This window comes from Apostichopus japonicus, chromosome 21 (assembly GCF_037975245.1).
Source record: "Apostichopus japonicus isolate 1M-3 chromosome 21, ASM3797524v1, whole genome shotgun sequence".
Lineage (NCBI taxonomy): Eukaryota > Metazoa > Echinodermata > Holothuroidea > Aspidochirotida > Stichopodidae > Apostichopus > Apostichopus japonicus.
Genome location: NC_092581.1, coordinates 11166873 through 11184802, shown reverse-complemented (window position 1 = coordinate 11184802; position 17930 = coordinate 11166873). Strand labels below are relative to the sequence as shown.

The window sequence follows — 17930 nt, the reverse complement described above, 5'->3', positions numbered from 1 at the left end:
TATATATATATTTATATATATATATATATATATATATATATATATATATATATATATATTTATATATATATAAATATATATATATATATATAAATATATATATATATATATATAAATATATATATATATATACATATATATATATATATATATATATATATATATATATATACATAACATATTAACATATACATATAATATAATATATTATACATATATATATACATAACATATCCCACAGACACTGCAATTGTTTGTTTTGAAAAGAAGTATATTTAATGGATCTTAAAGAGCCATAGTGAATATCATATGATTCAAATTGGCTTATCATAACACACCTTTCAATATCTTAAAATCAGTCTTCCGACGAATATATAAAAGCAATGTGTCGAGAACTTCATATGCAAAGTATATGCTTGCGTTTTCAATATTTCAAAAATATTCGTCTATTGCAGTATACATCGAAGCACTTCCTTTATGCATTTAAGAAGATACATTCGAACAACTCTTAATACCGAGTCTCTTCCTTTTCAGAGAGAGAGAGAGAACTTATCCGTTGTTAATGTAAGATGCTTCTAATGCCAGTCGGTGTTCCCTACATTCCCTGACCTCAGTCCTAGGGGCACTCTATAAATACTTTAGCGAGAGGATTAGTCTATATATCATGCTAAAAACTAGCGGCTATGGAATTATACACCTGGTACTTGAGCTTTTAGTCACAGGTTCCTGTACTACATAATGAGAGCCCTTTACTTCGATATTAAAGAACTCTCGCTTCATTTCAGTCGAGCGTGACATGTGATCTACAATTAAAGCATCACCGGGCAGCATAGAAACATACCGTAGCACCTTAACTCGTTTCATCACATGAGAGAACAGAGAAAAAAATATATACGCGTTACTGAAAGACAAGTGTATGTGGCTCTTTTACTTCAAAAAACGAAATGTGAATCTGAAGTACTCTGCATGCCGGAGAGAAAATTTGATTTTTTTCTTTACAAGACATGACGTCATTATTTCAGGCAAAAAAATAATAATAATAGTAACAGAAACAGTTTTACTATTTTACGGAACTAAGGACCGCACTTTACTCATCAGAAATAACAATCAATTCAGTTCACGAATCAGATTAATTGGGCCTAGAAATGTGCTGTACTGAAGACAAATATAGGCTATATTTGTGGCCCTATTACTTAAAAAACGAAATGTGAATCTGAAATACTCTGCTGGAGAGAAAATTTGAATTTCTTTACAACCCATGACGTCATTATTCAAGAGAAAAAAAGAAAATTAACAAGAAACAGTTCTACTGTACCGTGGAACTAAGGACCGAACTTTAACTCATCAGAAATAACAATCAATTCAGTTCACCAAACAAATTAATGATCTAGAAATGTGCTGGTGATTGTATACACTTGAGGTCAATGATCCGATTCTAAAAATACCAGTTTTATAAACAGTTCTATCAAACTCTGTTAACAACACAACATTGGTAAGCATAACTCGTAAAATAAGGTTAATTAACATTGTTTAATGATTGGGGAAGAAATTTAAAATTGTAACTATCAGAAAATCAAAAGCAATCAGGCCAGTTTCCAACTTTTACTTTGAAACTTTTACCCAAGCGCTTTATACTTGCAGTATACCTTAATCGAGTATGCATATACATTAAAAATTATGCGGTATTTTACATATTTTCCAATTGAACTTAATTAGATTAAAACCACACATATACCGCTGGGCAATGTTTGATATACACTTTTTTTTGGAGTTTTGCGTACCGACTATAAATATTAATACCGTGCTTATTAATATTAATAGCTACAATATGCATGGACTTCATTAGGAGCTTGCTTACTGTTTTTCATGGAGTTTGGTGTCTTGGGATAAGTCTGTCATACATTTTCATTGTATAATATTTATAAATTGAATATTGAAAATACGATCATCATTTCGCATGTAATTAACATTCAAACGAAACATCTGCGATAATTACTTTTCATTGTTTTATTCTCATGGCAAGTGAGTCATCCCCGGTGGGTATATGGCAATCATATATTTGTTTTGTTTAAAAATGACAAAGCAAACGCATTAAATCATTGCTTTTGTAGTCAATGTCTGAATTTGGTCCAACAATTTGCCCAAAAAGGCTTATACCTTCTTTCCTTCGTTACCGTATTTGATATGAATTCTGTCTAAATTCAAGCTAAAGGCCTAAATTATCAAAATAGCAAACTTATCGAAAAATATCGAAGTCAAGTCAAAAAGCTACTTTCAGCTTACCTTCAGTGATTGTAGATTCTTCTTACATCTTTAGCTGATATATTCAGCAAAAAGTGCACCACATAATTCATATATGTACACGGAAAAAGTGAATCGCTATATAAGCTATGTTATTTTATACGCATGTGCAGTTGAAATTACGATATTGTGCTTACTTACAGATTTATGTGAGATATAAATCTGTTATGATGGTAAACTTAAGTAAATAAGCAACGGAAAGCTGGCTGACCCTAAAATCAAAGGTTCGAACCACGTTCTAGCCAAAGCTTCCTTTGAGCTTTTTCGGTTTATAATTATTATCAATTGCAGTGCATTAGCAAAGATAGGCTATACCTACTTACTTATAACCATATTCCCGTTAAGAGTACATACTCGTTCCCGTATCGTATGCTAGTAAAGTTACCTGTGCTAGCGGACTCGCCCAGGATTTGTAATCGTACTTCCGAACTCGTGGCAATTTTGAAATCTATAATATCATAAAACTATAGACTACAGTACGCGATTGAAGTATCGTGCATGGGTACCGCGCTTAGAGCCCTGTTCAATTGTTTTCAGTCATATTCAGTTCATATTCATATTGTACTCGTAAACTTATACCAAGGGAATTGTCCCTTTGTACTCGCGCTTATGCTTTCTGCGCTCGTACCTCAAATAATATAATATTAACGAGCCTTATTGCGTTCAATTTAACCTATGCACCATTTACCGTTAACCTGCCTTATGGTGACTGCCGTTCGTGCAGTTATGGTTTTATTACTTGATGGCTAGATAGGTCCCTGGAGACTTCAAATCTTGGAGAGCTCTTCTTGAAACTAAGTGGGTCGTCAAGGGATTTTATGTACGTTCTTGACCCAATTTTGTAGCCGTACTTTATAATTCTGTCCAGCGACTGAGTATACGTGAAAGCCTGGATTCAGCAATGAAAGTAGAGATCACTGTCCAACCGTATGCAATTATACCATATGATATTGCATCACGTGAAATTAAAGTTTACATGTATAGATCTCTACCGTAAATACCGAGCATTGACCCGACAACTTTCTATTACAAACTGAATCATATGTCGAGAAGAAACCTCTGCACACGTGACATTCATTTTAATAAATTAAAGGAACACTGAGTTAAAAATGAACGTTCTGATTAGGGTGTGAATTAACTTTCTTATACATACCGGCGACATGCGCTGCACGACGTAACATGTGCAAGAAAACATATTCTGTTTTGCATTACATGTCTATATACCTCTGTCACTATATATATATGTGTACCAGTGGTATGACAGATATATAGTAAATAATTAAAGAACAACACACCAGAAAAATTCCACTGCACCACCGGTTTCGTCCTTTTGGGACTCATCAGGCGAAGGTAGGAATCGAACCCCGGATCTTGTGTCACAGACCGAAGTCCGAACCACTTGACCACAGTGATTCTACTGGTGTGTGAATGCGTATAAATTGGCTTTGTATACAAAGCCAATTTATACGCATTCACTTCACGACCGGTTTCGTCCTTTTGGGACTCATCAGGCGAAGCTAGGAATCGAACTCGGACCTTTGGTCACAGACCGAAGTCCGTACCACTCGACCACAGCGATTCTACAGGTGCGTGAATGCGTATAAACTGGTTTCGTATAACTGTGTATTTCCCAAGTATGTGGCTTTATCGGAACTAACTTAATATACCCATGAAGGAAACTTTCCACTGAAAATGACTGTGAGAAACAAGTCTGATTTTGTTCTTACCTCCTGAACACGTGAGACACGGTGACTGCTCGGGCACCGTCTTGCATTCTTTGTAGACAACTCTCGGTTCAATGATTCCTCCTTTTACTCTTGTTTGGTTTTCGTTGGCGTCCCGTACTACAGCGGCAAGAATTGGTGTTTCCTCTTCCTCGTACAATGTTCTTGTAGTAATGTGATCCATCGTCGGCGAGTCGCTGCTAGTAGTATAACTTGCCTCACCAAGAGTCCCCTGAGAGGACTCCCTGGTGGTTCCAACCCCAAGAAACTCCACCGCTCCATTGCTACTGCTGTATTCGGAGGGCCTGTTAATAGGGCCACTACAATCTTTGTCGAGCATTGGATCACAACCAGTGAACAATGTTTGCGTCACAATCTCAGTATGTATTTCAGTAGCCCAACGGCTTTCATTGATTTCACCTTTTACGACTATCAAAAACAAAGAGCTAATCCAACACTGCGTAAGGAACATTGTTAGTATGTAAGTAATCCTCAGTTGAAATACATCGGAACTGGATTCAGTATAAGCTACCTCACCTTTCTTCGCACTGGTACCATACTTGACTTCTCCTGTTTGAATTCGAGCTATATATATATACACGCACACTGTTCGGACAGATCGAAATAAATTTTCTTTTTCCAAAGCGTCAAAGCAGGTGCATTCTCTTAATTACTGTTGTAAGCTACGTGGAGTTCGTTGCGTCATTCTGAAATAAACAACACGTCGGGGAAATGGTCACGATTTACTGCGATATATATGGCTGTTTATTAGAACTTCTGATCGGGCTAGCGGATTTATGCATCAAAACAGAAGTCTTATAACTATAGGAGAGTAGCTTGATAAAAAATGATATATAAAAATATCCAGAGTATATTAATCACAAATATGAAACAATTTTACTTAAATATATTGGTTGGCATAACCGTCATCATTGAAAGTGATACAACATTTTAGCAGCTTTGATGAGATAATTGCCTCCGTACGTTACGCCGGTCATGCAGGATAGGTGCAAAGGGGTTGGCTGTTCCCATGCACTTGTAGACAACTGTGCTCCCAATCTATGCCACAACCATGTATACAAAAATCTTCATTTGTAACACGACACGAGTATTGTGCCCCTCCTTAAATTAGTGATACCCCTCCTTAAACTGTTGGTGCCATTCCAATTCAGAATTCATGGCTACAGGCCTGACGACATTTTTGGCTTATTTGTTCTTTTCTTGCAAAAGTATAAGAAACGACAAAGACAACATAAGAATGACAAAATAAACAACAACAACAATAATAAAAACAATTACAACAACAACGCAAAAGGCAACTATACACTTGCAATTGTTTGTATGCCTTTGTACATACAAGATATAGAACACACTTACGCATGCAATACACACACAGGAGTATATATGTAGATGTATATATGCCTAAAAGATAAGTTGAAAAAGAAAACTTATATGAATATATTAATACAAAATTAAGGTCACATGCAGATAATCACATGACACGAGAAAAAGTTTGCAAAAAAAAAAAATAAAAAAATATTGTAATGAACTATATCTGTAACCATGACGGGTGTATCCTTCCTCTTCATTAATATATATGAAATAGATATACAATAATATATATACAATAGATAAATACATACAATAGATAATAGATACACATACAGAACAGGAGACACAATTCTCTGTAAACTGCATCAAAACCATTGGAAACATTCCCACACAAAAAAAGTTGCATTTCGAATAATAGACTCGCAATGGGATTTTTTTTTGTCCAGGGTAGTCATAATATATAGCTGCTATACTGTATGTCATGAATATTATAAAGGAATGATGAAACATACCTTCTTTTAATGCTCTTGAGCTGGTAAAGAACACCAATTCCTGCTCTTAAAACTTGACAATCGCCAAATCTCTGCGGTCTGCCTTCTAGTGAGATACTATAGTGACATGTAAGATAACATAAGTACTTGTATATATGGACGCAGAATACTAGAAGATATGGGAGACACTTAAAGCAGTATACACTGTGTATCGAAATGATACGTTTTTAACTATTACTAGGCATATGCAATTAGCATGTATGTGAGTTAGAGCCTAACTATGTGTCTATGTGTATCACATATGCATGATTTAATGTTACATGTACATGTTAGATATTTGCCGTTACAAATTTGCATTAGTTTAGTAACAAAATGTTAAGTATCTATAGTCAAAGTACACAACTTTTCATAACATCAAAGCTGTATACTTTGTCTCACAACAATTTAGTATTTATCTTTATGCTATATATTGCATATAGGCTGTGTGAATAAAATCCTAACTATGTCTTTGACATTTGATATATATATATATATATATATATATATATATATAAATATATATAAATATATATATATATATATGTGTGTGTATATATATATATATGTGTGTGTATATATATATATATATATATATATATATATAAATATAGGCTATATATAGGCTATATATATATATAAATATAGGCTATATATATATAGGCTATATATAGGCTATATATATATCTATACATATATGTGCATAGCATATAAATGAGTAAATGATTGCTAAGTATGTTTATCGTTACAAAGTTTTAATAGTTTAGTAACAAATGTTAAGTATCTAGTGAAAGTACATAACTCGTAAAAAAAAAAACAAACAAAAAACAACAAAGCTGTTCCATGTGTCTCAAAAGTATTAAGCCTTTAACTATATGCTATACTTATATAGAATATGTATGAGACTTACGGTCTTGCTATGTCTTTAACTATATGCTTATGTACAGCATTTGACAATTGTGAGAAAAATATGTATTCAAGATATAAAACGATATGCTATATCCATCGCTTACGCATGAGTGTAATATTGTTATTTTTCCCATTGGCATGGTATGTAAGTTTAATATTTTTTTTTAGATATGCTCGTGCAAGTTCCTCATTTTTCACAACAAATATCAGCGCGCGCGCAGCATTAACTGCATATATAGCTCATACAACACTGCCGTTGCCAAATAATATGAGGTATAGTCTAATTTGCATACACAACTTCGGGCAGAAGATGCTAGTGCCGGCCGCCCACCACATTATGGACAAACAAGTAATGCTTCATAGAGTTTATTCTGAAAAATGTGGTATTTTGCCCGAATGAAAACAAGATTCAGCAACAAGCTGACAATTTTGGAAATGGCACATGACAAGCGGCTTTAAGCTAGACTGAAAAAGACATTGCGGCTTAGCATAAGAAAGGTACAAAGAGACGGATTTCTTAGCCTCGCATAGTCTTTTCTTAAAGGAATTAGTGAAACAAAAACACACAAATAAATAAATAAAAACAAACTTATATATAATTAAAAAAAACATACTAGCCTGTCTTAAGTAAAATAATTCTATAAGAATGGCACATATATATACAAACTTACCTACATGTGACGTAATTTCTAACACTAACATAATCTGCTGCTCTCAAAATAAGATTTCTTTTCGGTCTGGTATGTATTAGTGCGTATAATGTTTATTTCAGAAACGCATTCGCATCAATTCACTCAAGAAAAGAAGAAAAAGAAAATCCTCCTCTATCCTCCTCAGTCGCTTAGGATTGTAGAACACATCTGCCGCTTCAGACGATGTCGGTTCGAAATATATGACTTTCAACCCGAGGCGCTTGGCATTATTACAAATCTCACGCGGGTCGAACAGTTGGATGAGAACTTTCAGGTATAGAAATTTAGTCCAATCATGTACTTTAATGACGCGAGTTGTCTTCTTGGATTGGTTAGCCAGTGTGTAACGATATACTATCATGTTACATAGCAATTGATTGTTTCCAGCACTAGAAGGTGTTCGAGTTGTTCTTTCATCTTATTTTGTTGTTGTAAATGTGTCAGTTGTCTTGTTGTAAATAATAATAGGCCCCACACATTAATTCACACACACATTCAGTTCATTACGTTGTCAATATACTGACAAATGCTATATATATGTAACTATATATATGTCAATGCATAACTATATAAATAGAACTGTATATATGTATAACTTTATATATATAACTGTATATATACATAACTATATATAAATAACTATATATATCTATAACTATATATATTACTATATATAACTATAACTATATATATAACTATATGTATATAACTGTATATAACTATAAATAAATAACTATAACTATATATATAAATATTTAACTATATATATCTACATATATATATCTTTATCTATATATATATATCTATATATATATATATATATATATTTATCTATATATATATCTATATATATATATATATATATATATATATAACTATAACTTTATATAACTATATATATATAACTATATATATATATATATATATATATATATATATATATATACATATATATATAGTTATAGTTATAGTTATATATATATATATATATATTTATATATATATATATATATATATATATATATATATATATATATATACATATATATATAGTTATAGTTATATATATATATATATATATATATATATATATATATATATATATATATATATATATATACTTCATGCGTTGAATTCTACTACGCATGCACAGTAAGTTTTATCATAAACCTGTCATTATAAGGCGTTGATCTCCATCATTATACATGTTAGAAGCTGTCACATCACCCATATCATACTGCATGATACTACGTACTACATCTCATATGCGTTGCATGATTACGCAATAACATAGAAAGATACAACTATAATGTTTTGAATACTGCCATATCGCTAATATGTGTTTAATGTTGTATGTTTTATCTGTTGCTATACTATAGTGCATTTAATACTTGCAGTCGCAGATCACATTTCAAAGTTTAAAGTACATGAACCGTTAAATTTAATGACCTCATGACCTTATTGTATGTTAATATTTGTTTTAGCATTCATCAAACAGTCATTAAAATTTATATTTCGGTATGACGCTTCCAGCAAGTTTGTCATTTGAAAAGTGCTCAATAGCTAAAAAGAGAAGTTTTTTTTATTCTTCATCAACTTTATCCAAAAGAGTATGCATTTCAAATTTAATCCACGCACCACACATTTCCGGCTAGTTTTCATTTTTGTACGTTCCAAATATTGTGGTCAAGTTTCACCATTTGAACTTCATTGACAATATGACCTTGGTGTCTCACATTATTTAATTAGCTGTTAAATTGAAGAGTCTAACACTTTATATTCGTAATTCACACAACAGGAAGAACTGACATGGGCTGATTGCATATCTGCACATATATATTCATAAACAACCCTAACTGATATGTGCCAATTAAATAATTATACACATATTAATTCATAAATCAATTATTACAAATGTCTGCTGATTACATAAGTTTATAAATAAACTCACAAAACAGTAATAACTGAAATATGTTTATTGCATTATTGTACACACATGTACAGATAGTCATAGGCAACATATAGCGGCCTAAAGGATGTACTAATAATTCGTTGAAATTTATTTCTTTCAAACTTTGTGATCAAAACATGAATTTATTATAATATCACTATATATAATTTATTATAAAGTGTTTAACACAAATAATTCCCGAGATCATGTTATGCATATATGAGCCCTTCATTTTGCAACAGGAACAATGAATGGAAGGAATACAAATTGTGATAGAAACTAGATATCTAACTTTAGAAAACACCCGTGCGCTTTGCTACCAAGAACTAAACAGATTGTACTTGTCATTCGACAGTATGATATATAACCTAATATCCCTAATGTCAGTATCTGATGGGAATCTTCAGCTACACCCTAAATCAACAGAGGGGTGCTGTCATAGAAGTACTATCTAGTTCCGCGAAACTTGACAAGGTTCGGTCTCTGAAATCACCGAGAATGCCTTTGAGAAATCTCTGACGGAAACTTCTGGGCAAACTACCTGCACATTCCTTTCACACATAGTGTGACATATTCGAGCTAACATATATTGTTTCTGTCACTCAAAAGTATCACTCAATAGTAGCACATGTTAGCAACTGAATGTTTCCCACCGTTCGCTTTGCGACTTTACACACGTCTGGTCGGCAACCAATCAGAAAGCTTCTTTGACGAATTTTCAATCACGTCTGCTAACCTGAATTGAAGCTTTAATCGTCACTTAAATCCCGAAATGGAATATACTGTGGCTTAGTTCGAAATAAAAAAAAAACGAAATCTTTTGAATTCACTTTTTCACAACTAGCACATAAATTGAGATATGTTACAGCGCTCTACAAACTCTTTGGAGATCTGTAAACAGTAATAGATCACGGTCAATAGGACCCGGACCCGTATAAAGAGATGCCACTCTGTTAGGACCCAAGGCCTTAGATCTCTATCTACAGATCTGTTAGGACCGACCTGAGAGCGCCGTCTGTGGAAACGCATTATAAGCGTTATTACAATTAAGATAAATAGTAAGAATTTTGGTGACGCGTGATTTCATCGTTGAACAATAGTTGCTCGTGAAGCTTGTCAATGTAAGATCGGATGGGAAGGGTGATGTGTTAGCTTATCATCCACTCAACTATCATTTCATTCCCTACCATTTGCGCATCCATAAGAGATTTGAAATGGTCAGACTTTGACGGGAAAGTTTCAAGAAATGTATAGGTTTGCGAAGTCACCAGCAAACATTTCCTTCATGAATGATGTCCCTGTAGTTCTTTCTGTACTCAATGAGTACGGCTAATAGTATATTTCTACCCCCAAATAATTTCTACCTGAAAATATCCCAACTTTTCCTGTTTATAGACATTCTTTTTGAAAGACATTTGACTATGAAAATGTACAAGCCTATGAAAGCAAAAACCTGAAATGATATTCACAAAGTGGAGGCGCTATACCGCTTATCTGTAATTCACAAAACAATGTTGCTCGGTTCATGTGACACAGCAGTGCAATTGTCTATGCAAAACAAAATAAATACTGTTTATGTAATAGACAGTATAGCATTGCGTGGCATCATATATGTATAATAATAATAATAATATAAATAACCATGTCAACCATTAATTTGCCTTTTATCTCAACATTTCTACTTTTTCGACTGATGTCGATCTTTCCCGTTGATTTCTTTTCATACCCCAGTCCAACCCCCCCCCCCCCATAATTTCAAAATTTCGTCTATATTCTCCAACATGATTGTCACATTTAATCATGTATCCTCTTAAATGAGAATACATTATGGTTCATATTTGCCATAAACTACCATAAAGCGAATCTGAAGTGTGCCATGTAGCTGAGTGACAAATCCTAGGATACGGTTGTACGATAGGGTGGTAAGTTGTTTTTTTTTACTAATCGGCGAAATGTTTCCATTAAATAAATTGATCATGACATTGTCCTACTTTTGCCGCGTTACTACAAAGGGCTAATTCCTATCTGTAAGTTCCTTTCGCTGTACAATGAGGTAGCCTGTTAGCTGGAAGAAAGATTCGTCAAATCGCACACTTCTCATCACATTGGTGATCAAACAAGCATACCACGTATATTAGTTAGCGTTCGGATACAGCCACGAAATGCATGAATAGTTAACATGGTCCACAACAAGACTGTGGTTATGTGAATTAACGATATGTACTCGCATGTAACAACGTATTCAGCACGATATATTGCTTGATGTGTCCGAATATTATAGACGAACTCGAATTACTCCCTGTGTCCATAAGATAAAGCCATTCGTAGAAGCGAGACGAATTTGTGTAACGTCGTCATTCCAAGATACACTTGCCAGATGAAAGCTTTGACTGTATTCAATTAATCTGTTGATAACACCTATAGTATATGTTTATCTGAACTATCACTCACTAAAACAGTGGTCCATATTGTTTTGATGTGGAGCACCCCTTCAGTTTCAGCTGTAGCACACACGCCGTCAAACCACTGAAAGGTCCATCCATCCACCCGTCCACCGTCCACCCGTCCACCCGTCCACCCGTCCACCCGTCTCCGGGGGTCGTCTACGAGGTTCGTCTATGAGGGTCGTCTCCGAGGGTCGTCTCCGCAATATCCATGACCATACACCCTTAGCATACACACCGTGACCTACCAGTACTTTTAAGCTATAGTCTCGTAACAAATTACCGTTCGTAGTACCACAAAAGTAGCTTCCTAACTAAACCCTTTATCAACATGGTCACTCCTACTATTTGCAAAGGTTGCTTCACTACATGTAGTAGAAATTTTGGATTTCTTAGATGACATACATTAACAAATCACAGATTATCCGTCATAAAATATGTTTAATTCACTAAAAACGATGCATGTTTCATGATTGCTTATTTTCTAAAATTACGTCACATCACCATACATACTACGTTCGGCGCGTTCATTAACTAAACGGGATACGCATCATGTATTTTCAAGTGACATCTCTCAGATATCATGAAACACTTTTAACACAATGAAACACAATTATTAATTTGAAAACTATAATTTGGTGAAAAGTAAAAACCTTTGGGAAGAGCAAGATGGCATCTCTGTGGCTTAAAACATTCCACTACTATGTCCTTCCTATCCAGTTAGTGTATTTATCAATGGATTGTTACAAACAAAAATATTAATTCACTTTCAACCTTAGCTTTACCTGGTTCTTCATAAGGTCCACTTGGCCAAACTGCTTGCAGTGTTCATTATCTGCTCTCAGTTAATCATTGTTTCCTACCAATTGCTTTTAGTACAGATAAAAAAGGCTGGATAAGTTTTTTATATTGTCTTTTTTGAGAGGGTGGGGGGGGGAGTGTGAACATATACTAATTGGGCAAAAAGTGACGAAGAATTAGTGGAGAAACAAATTGACAGTATGATAACTGACCAAACAACGAAGAGTATTCCAAGTAAGTGTTACAGTAAGTTTTAGGTGATGTGTTAAAAAGAACTGTAAAGTTAAATTAAATGTCACGCATAGTTGAATTTGCTTCATGTATGTCCTTCATATACAATATAGGTCTATATGAAACTTCATCACTGCTTGAAAACTCTCTGACTGTCATGAAAAATTTCTATGATACTTGATTCATACTTGGTAATATTTGAATAAATGCCTTAAACAAACCAATAGAAGCTGCCAGCATGTAAATGAGTTATTATATATATTGCAATTAGAAGAATACATAATGCTTCCCACACAAGATTATATCTACTATAGATACTTCTTTAATTATCTGCAAAGGAACGAAGACTTCTCTCTCAGAAGAAGTTTGGCAAATACAGAGAACAGCTTAAAAAGTTTAAAAGCTACATAATAATTTATATTAATCTGTATTTGCTTTTCTTTATACTTTCACAGATAGAACTAAAGCATTTCTGAAACTTGCAAAACTTGCACAGGTGTGCCCTTGGCAAACTGTGCACACCAAGGTTATGACGAGAGTAGCAGAAGAAGGGTGAACAGAAAGGATAAAATGAATGAATGATGAGCAATGAGTTACTGATAGAACAAATGACAGTTCCAACATTACACATGAACTTGTAAAATTGCTTGAATCAATTTATTCATTTCTTGAAGACATCGAGGGGCGTGTGAACATAATATTCTCAAGACAACTCCAGATATATATAATTGTTTGAATAAGCACTTTCTTATTTTTCAGTGTAGTGTTAGTGTGCCCATTGGAGGAGGAGCAGAGATGTTGTCACAATAGAGTTGTTAGGCCATTGTATTTTACTATGGTGATAGTAAGCTGGACCATCTTTTATGTAAGTAAACATGCCTTTGTGTACTCAAACTTTTTATCTAGGGAACTATTCGGATCTAGTACAGTGGTGGTGGTTATGTAGTAGGAATGTGCCAGCATTATATATATAGACAGGTATATGGGTAGATGATTGAGCATGTCCAGGTGATCCTACTATCTGTGCTAATAGATGCGAAATCTTTTCTTTACAATCTGCGCTAATAGATGCGAAGTATTTTCTGCGTTCTAGGTGGCGTGCGTGAATCCTTGCCTATGGCCAGAGGGTCGAAACACTCTTTGCGACCGGCATGTTTGCAGCCATCGTCAACTGAATACGTAGCCTGATGGGGCACTTTTCTCCGTATATTGCAAGTACGGATGTCTGTAAAAGACATAATAGTATTTTCTATACAAAATTATCTTTGAGTTTTCAACTAGCGCCATCATTTTGGTAATAATAAAATGGTTCTTAAAAGTATATAAGTGTATAAGTATTGAGCGAATACTTCTGAATTCTGGTTGCCATTGTATGACTTTTGCAAGTCAATGGCCTAACAGTGATGAACAATGTAAAGCTACCATTAGTTGAATATCAATTAGCATAGGTAATGGCCACCACATAATGTGCTCTAAAACTCTTTGTCGCAGCACGTTTGGAATTGCATAGGGTTAAAACGGTGGTGAAGTGCGACGCGATGATGGTGCGTTCATTCATACTTAGTAAAGATTCCTAAATCCTATTGGTCCATTCAGGTCAGCTGACCGTGGTTAATCCTGTGAGTATAACGCACGGTAAAATTACGGGGCATCACTTAAATAAATCTTTGGTTATATGTAACCAAAAATGTTTTGTTTTATGATTTTTCCCCACACAAATGGTAGTATATGAATGAACGGGGTTAATCAACGGTCTAGCGTGCGTTACTCACATGATTAATGCACTCCGGGTGTTAATGCTATCGCTGGATGCGCTTGCATTATCCCACGATCGTGCGTTAATCCTGCGCTAGACCGTTGATTAACCCCTTATTCAAAGTGTAAATGGGAAAGTCGCAGTTTTGTGACGCGGTTCACCTTCGCGTCCGGATCTAGCTTATGACTTGTAAACGAGTGCGTGTGTATGCGCGTTATATGTACTACGTTGTGCCTACAGGCGTGTAGCCTATTTAGTCTATTCCCTGCGGCTAAGCGCGCAAGAAGACGTCGGCCTCGTCTATGTAGAATTAACTTCATACGACATTATAATTTCACTGATTGGCAATGAGTGTTAATCTTCCTAGTGCTAAAAGTTAGTATAAAATGGACCAAAAGAGAGGAAAATTTCATTATAATTTTATCACTGTTTAAAGTATGGTTCTGGAGTCAGGACTCCAAGTCTATAGTTTTGTTCAGTGTAGGGTTCACAAGAGAATGTAGTCATTTTAACTTCACAAACGGTTTTGCCAGTTTGCATAGCTAATAACAAATTTGTTCATTTGAAATCAGTGTTTGCTGGCGATGAGATACTTTTCAAGAAAAAGTCGCCCAGGAAATAACCTGGGCACGAAAACCAAACTACCGAACGACTGATCCGCTCTCAACCCTTGTCCCCTTGCATGACTGTGACTGTGTGATTATCGTCGGGTGTGCATCACCATTCCCCTCGAAAGGGAACAGATACTACACATGCTGGCGATGAGATATGCAAGTCCGTGGATTGCCCTCTTGTTTACACTGTATACTTTTCATGTAGCAGTGTAGAATATATAAATTTCAATACAACAGCAATATAGTCACAACACTCTACCATAGGCCAAAACCTTTAAAAAGGGATTTTTATGTTTGAAAAGGAACTGACCAATTCTTATATAAGAAACCTTCTTGGATTTGTATGATGAAATACAGGAGGTTAATTTTGCAGTTAATTAATCATTCTTAAATTTATCAAGATTACCTCGCCCAGGCACCTATTCGTATTAGCATTGGTGATATGCAAACATAACAGTGAGACAGATTCCATATACTATTCCCCTTGTGCGACATTATTTTAATTTAACCATTACTGGTCAAGTTAATGTTCTTCATATGTTTGAGATTTATGGCATAGTTTTGAGACATTTATATAGCAAACTCTCATGTAATACAACCCTTCTAACTCTGCATTGTTCATTATTGCCAAAGAATTCTGTATCGGAAAACTTCAAGCGTGTAACTTAAGAATGGAAATATCGTTCTTTTCGCTGCCTCAAACTGCTGGATCAGGAATGTCAATGACAATGTATAATATAAGTTACTTTGAATCACACATGTTGTCTAACTGATGCATTTATTTGTCTTGATAAATTCCCGGCACTTTCAGCTGGTAGTTATCCTTGGTGAGATTTCCGTGAGCGAATGACAATTGTTCATTGAATTACGTTTTTAGGTTTTTCTTTTAATTTTATTTGAAGTATTTAAAATTTAATCACTATAGGCCCAGGGATGAGAAGTCGGCTTCCTCATCGACTCACCGCAGTAAGAAGCATTTCAGACAATAGGCATATTAAAAAATCTTCAAAACTGGAATCATTTGTTCAAACATGTTTCTAGCACTCAACATTCAATTCTGGTTTTGTTGGACTAAGACATACAAACTGACATTTCGCCTCCTAAAATCATGCAATTTTTGCATCAGTTTTTTGTTTTTTTACATGAATAAATTAATGTTAAAAACCTTGGGTTCGACAACAACGGTGCTTCTACTAATATGTTTATAGGGTCACGTTGGCTGTTTACGAACGTTTAGGCTACAAAATGGTTGCTTTTCTCGTATGTATTAATGCACAGATTAAACGTCCTCCTATGCTCAAGGTAAAATTCTGAAATTTCTAATAAACGTGCCTTTTGAGGGCAATGCAAGTCCGCATGTGGACCAATGGGTGTAACTAGGTGACATGTTTCGTCGGGTGGTTTTCGGCAAATGAAGTAAAGTTCGACATCCTAAACAAGTCAAAAGTCGACATTGTGGAGACGTTATTCGGCATAGTTTAGTTTCAGTATTCGGCAATTCAGCAAAATAGTCGACATTGTGGAGACGTTATTCGGCATAGTTGAGTTTCAGTATTCGGCAACTCAGCAAAATATCCTTTTATTATATTAAATGAATATGATCATCTTCAAAATTGTAAGTTAAACGTCTTCTTTGTATTATTTTAAAGTTTTTTTTAAAACATCTTGCACAGTTATCGATTAATTTATACACAAAATTCGACCGACAGTATTAAGAATCATAAAGACGACGTAAGTAATTTCAAATACTTGTATCGAGGAAAGTAAGTTTTATCCATCAATGGAAGGTTATTTAAGCAAATATTCCGGAAAAGTTAGTTTCGGTAATAGGGTTAAAACTGTTATATTGACAAAAATCCGGTATGTTTTATCATAGGAATATATTAAATTATTAGAAGCACTTGACATGCTTATAGAAATATCTCCAATTGCTTCATGTGAAATATTACTCAACTTTAGTCAAATAACTGACAAGTTGAGAGTTTAGCAAATTCTTCAATACATATTTTGTCTTAAGCATTTCGACCTTGCAAAACCATTTTCTTGGGAGGTTAAAAAAACTTTAAAGATAGAAATAACAAGCTTGAGTGATAGTGGATGTCGAAATGAGACGTACTAAGGTGGTATTCGATCATTTGGACACGGCTAATAATAGTTATGGTAAATATTAATATCTGTTCAGAACAAGAAATAATGGTTCATAGTGATATTTCTTCATGTTAATAGTTACAATTCTAACAGGAAGACAAACTTGACGATAAAAAAATTTAGAAAACGGAAAAAGTATTTGTTGTCTGGTGCGAACTAGCATGGAATTCCGTTAGAAAAACTCTTTAAGTTTCAAAACAAAGACATGCATATACATAACACTATAACACATTTCCTCCATATAGTACTACCTCTAATGAAAGTGAAATAAACATGGGAAATCTGTAAATGATCATGCTTCCGGCTTCCTTTCTTCCAAACGGAACAAATGTAATACCTTGAGTGTTTCGCCTAAAACGCAAAGCCATCTGTAAATATTTTGTGGGTAGTTCTGAAAAAGTCAAATTCCTTTGGAGGATAACTCGATGCCCTGATAATATGTCATATCATAATCCGTGTATTTCGACAAATTTAAAAATAAAGAATTTACCAGACCAAGA

At 34.3% G+C, this 17930-nt stretch overlaps 1 protein-coding gene across 3 annotated transcripts in view; it reads right to left on the bottom strand.

Moving 5' to 3' along the window:
* Positions 1-7701, bottom strand: part of LOC139962770 (neuronal acetylcholine receptor subunit alpha-9-like) — a 74405-nt gene extending 66704 nt beyond the window's left edge. The window contains exons 1-3 of one of the 3 annotated variants that reach the window (XM_071963081.1): positions 7465-7701; positions 5870-5965; positions 4029-4732 (exon numbers count right to left, since the gene is read on the bottom strand). In XM_071963081.1, coding sequence (XP_071819182.1) covers positions 4029-4497 — 469 coding nt within the window. In that variant the 5' untranslated portion in view covers positions 4498-4732; positions 5870-5965; positions 7465-7701. The remainder of the gene's footprint in view (positions 1-4028; positions 4733-5869; positions 5966-7464) is intronic. The other 2 variants (XM_071963082.1, XM_071963083.1) reach the window with 2 other exon arrangements.
* Positions 7702-17930: the final 10229 nt, after the last annotated feature.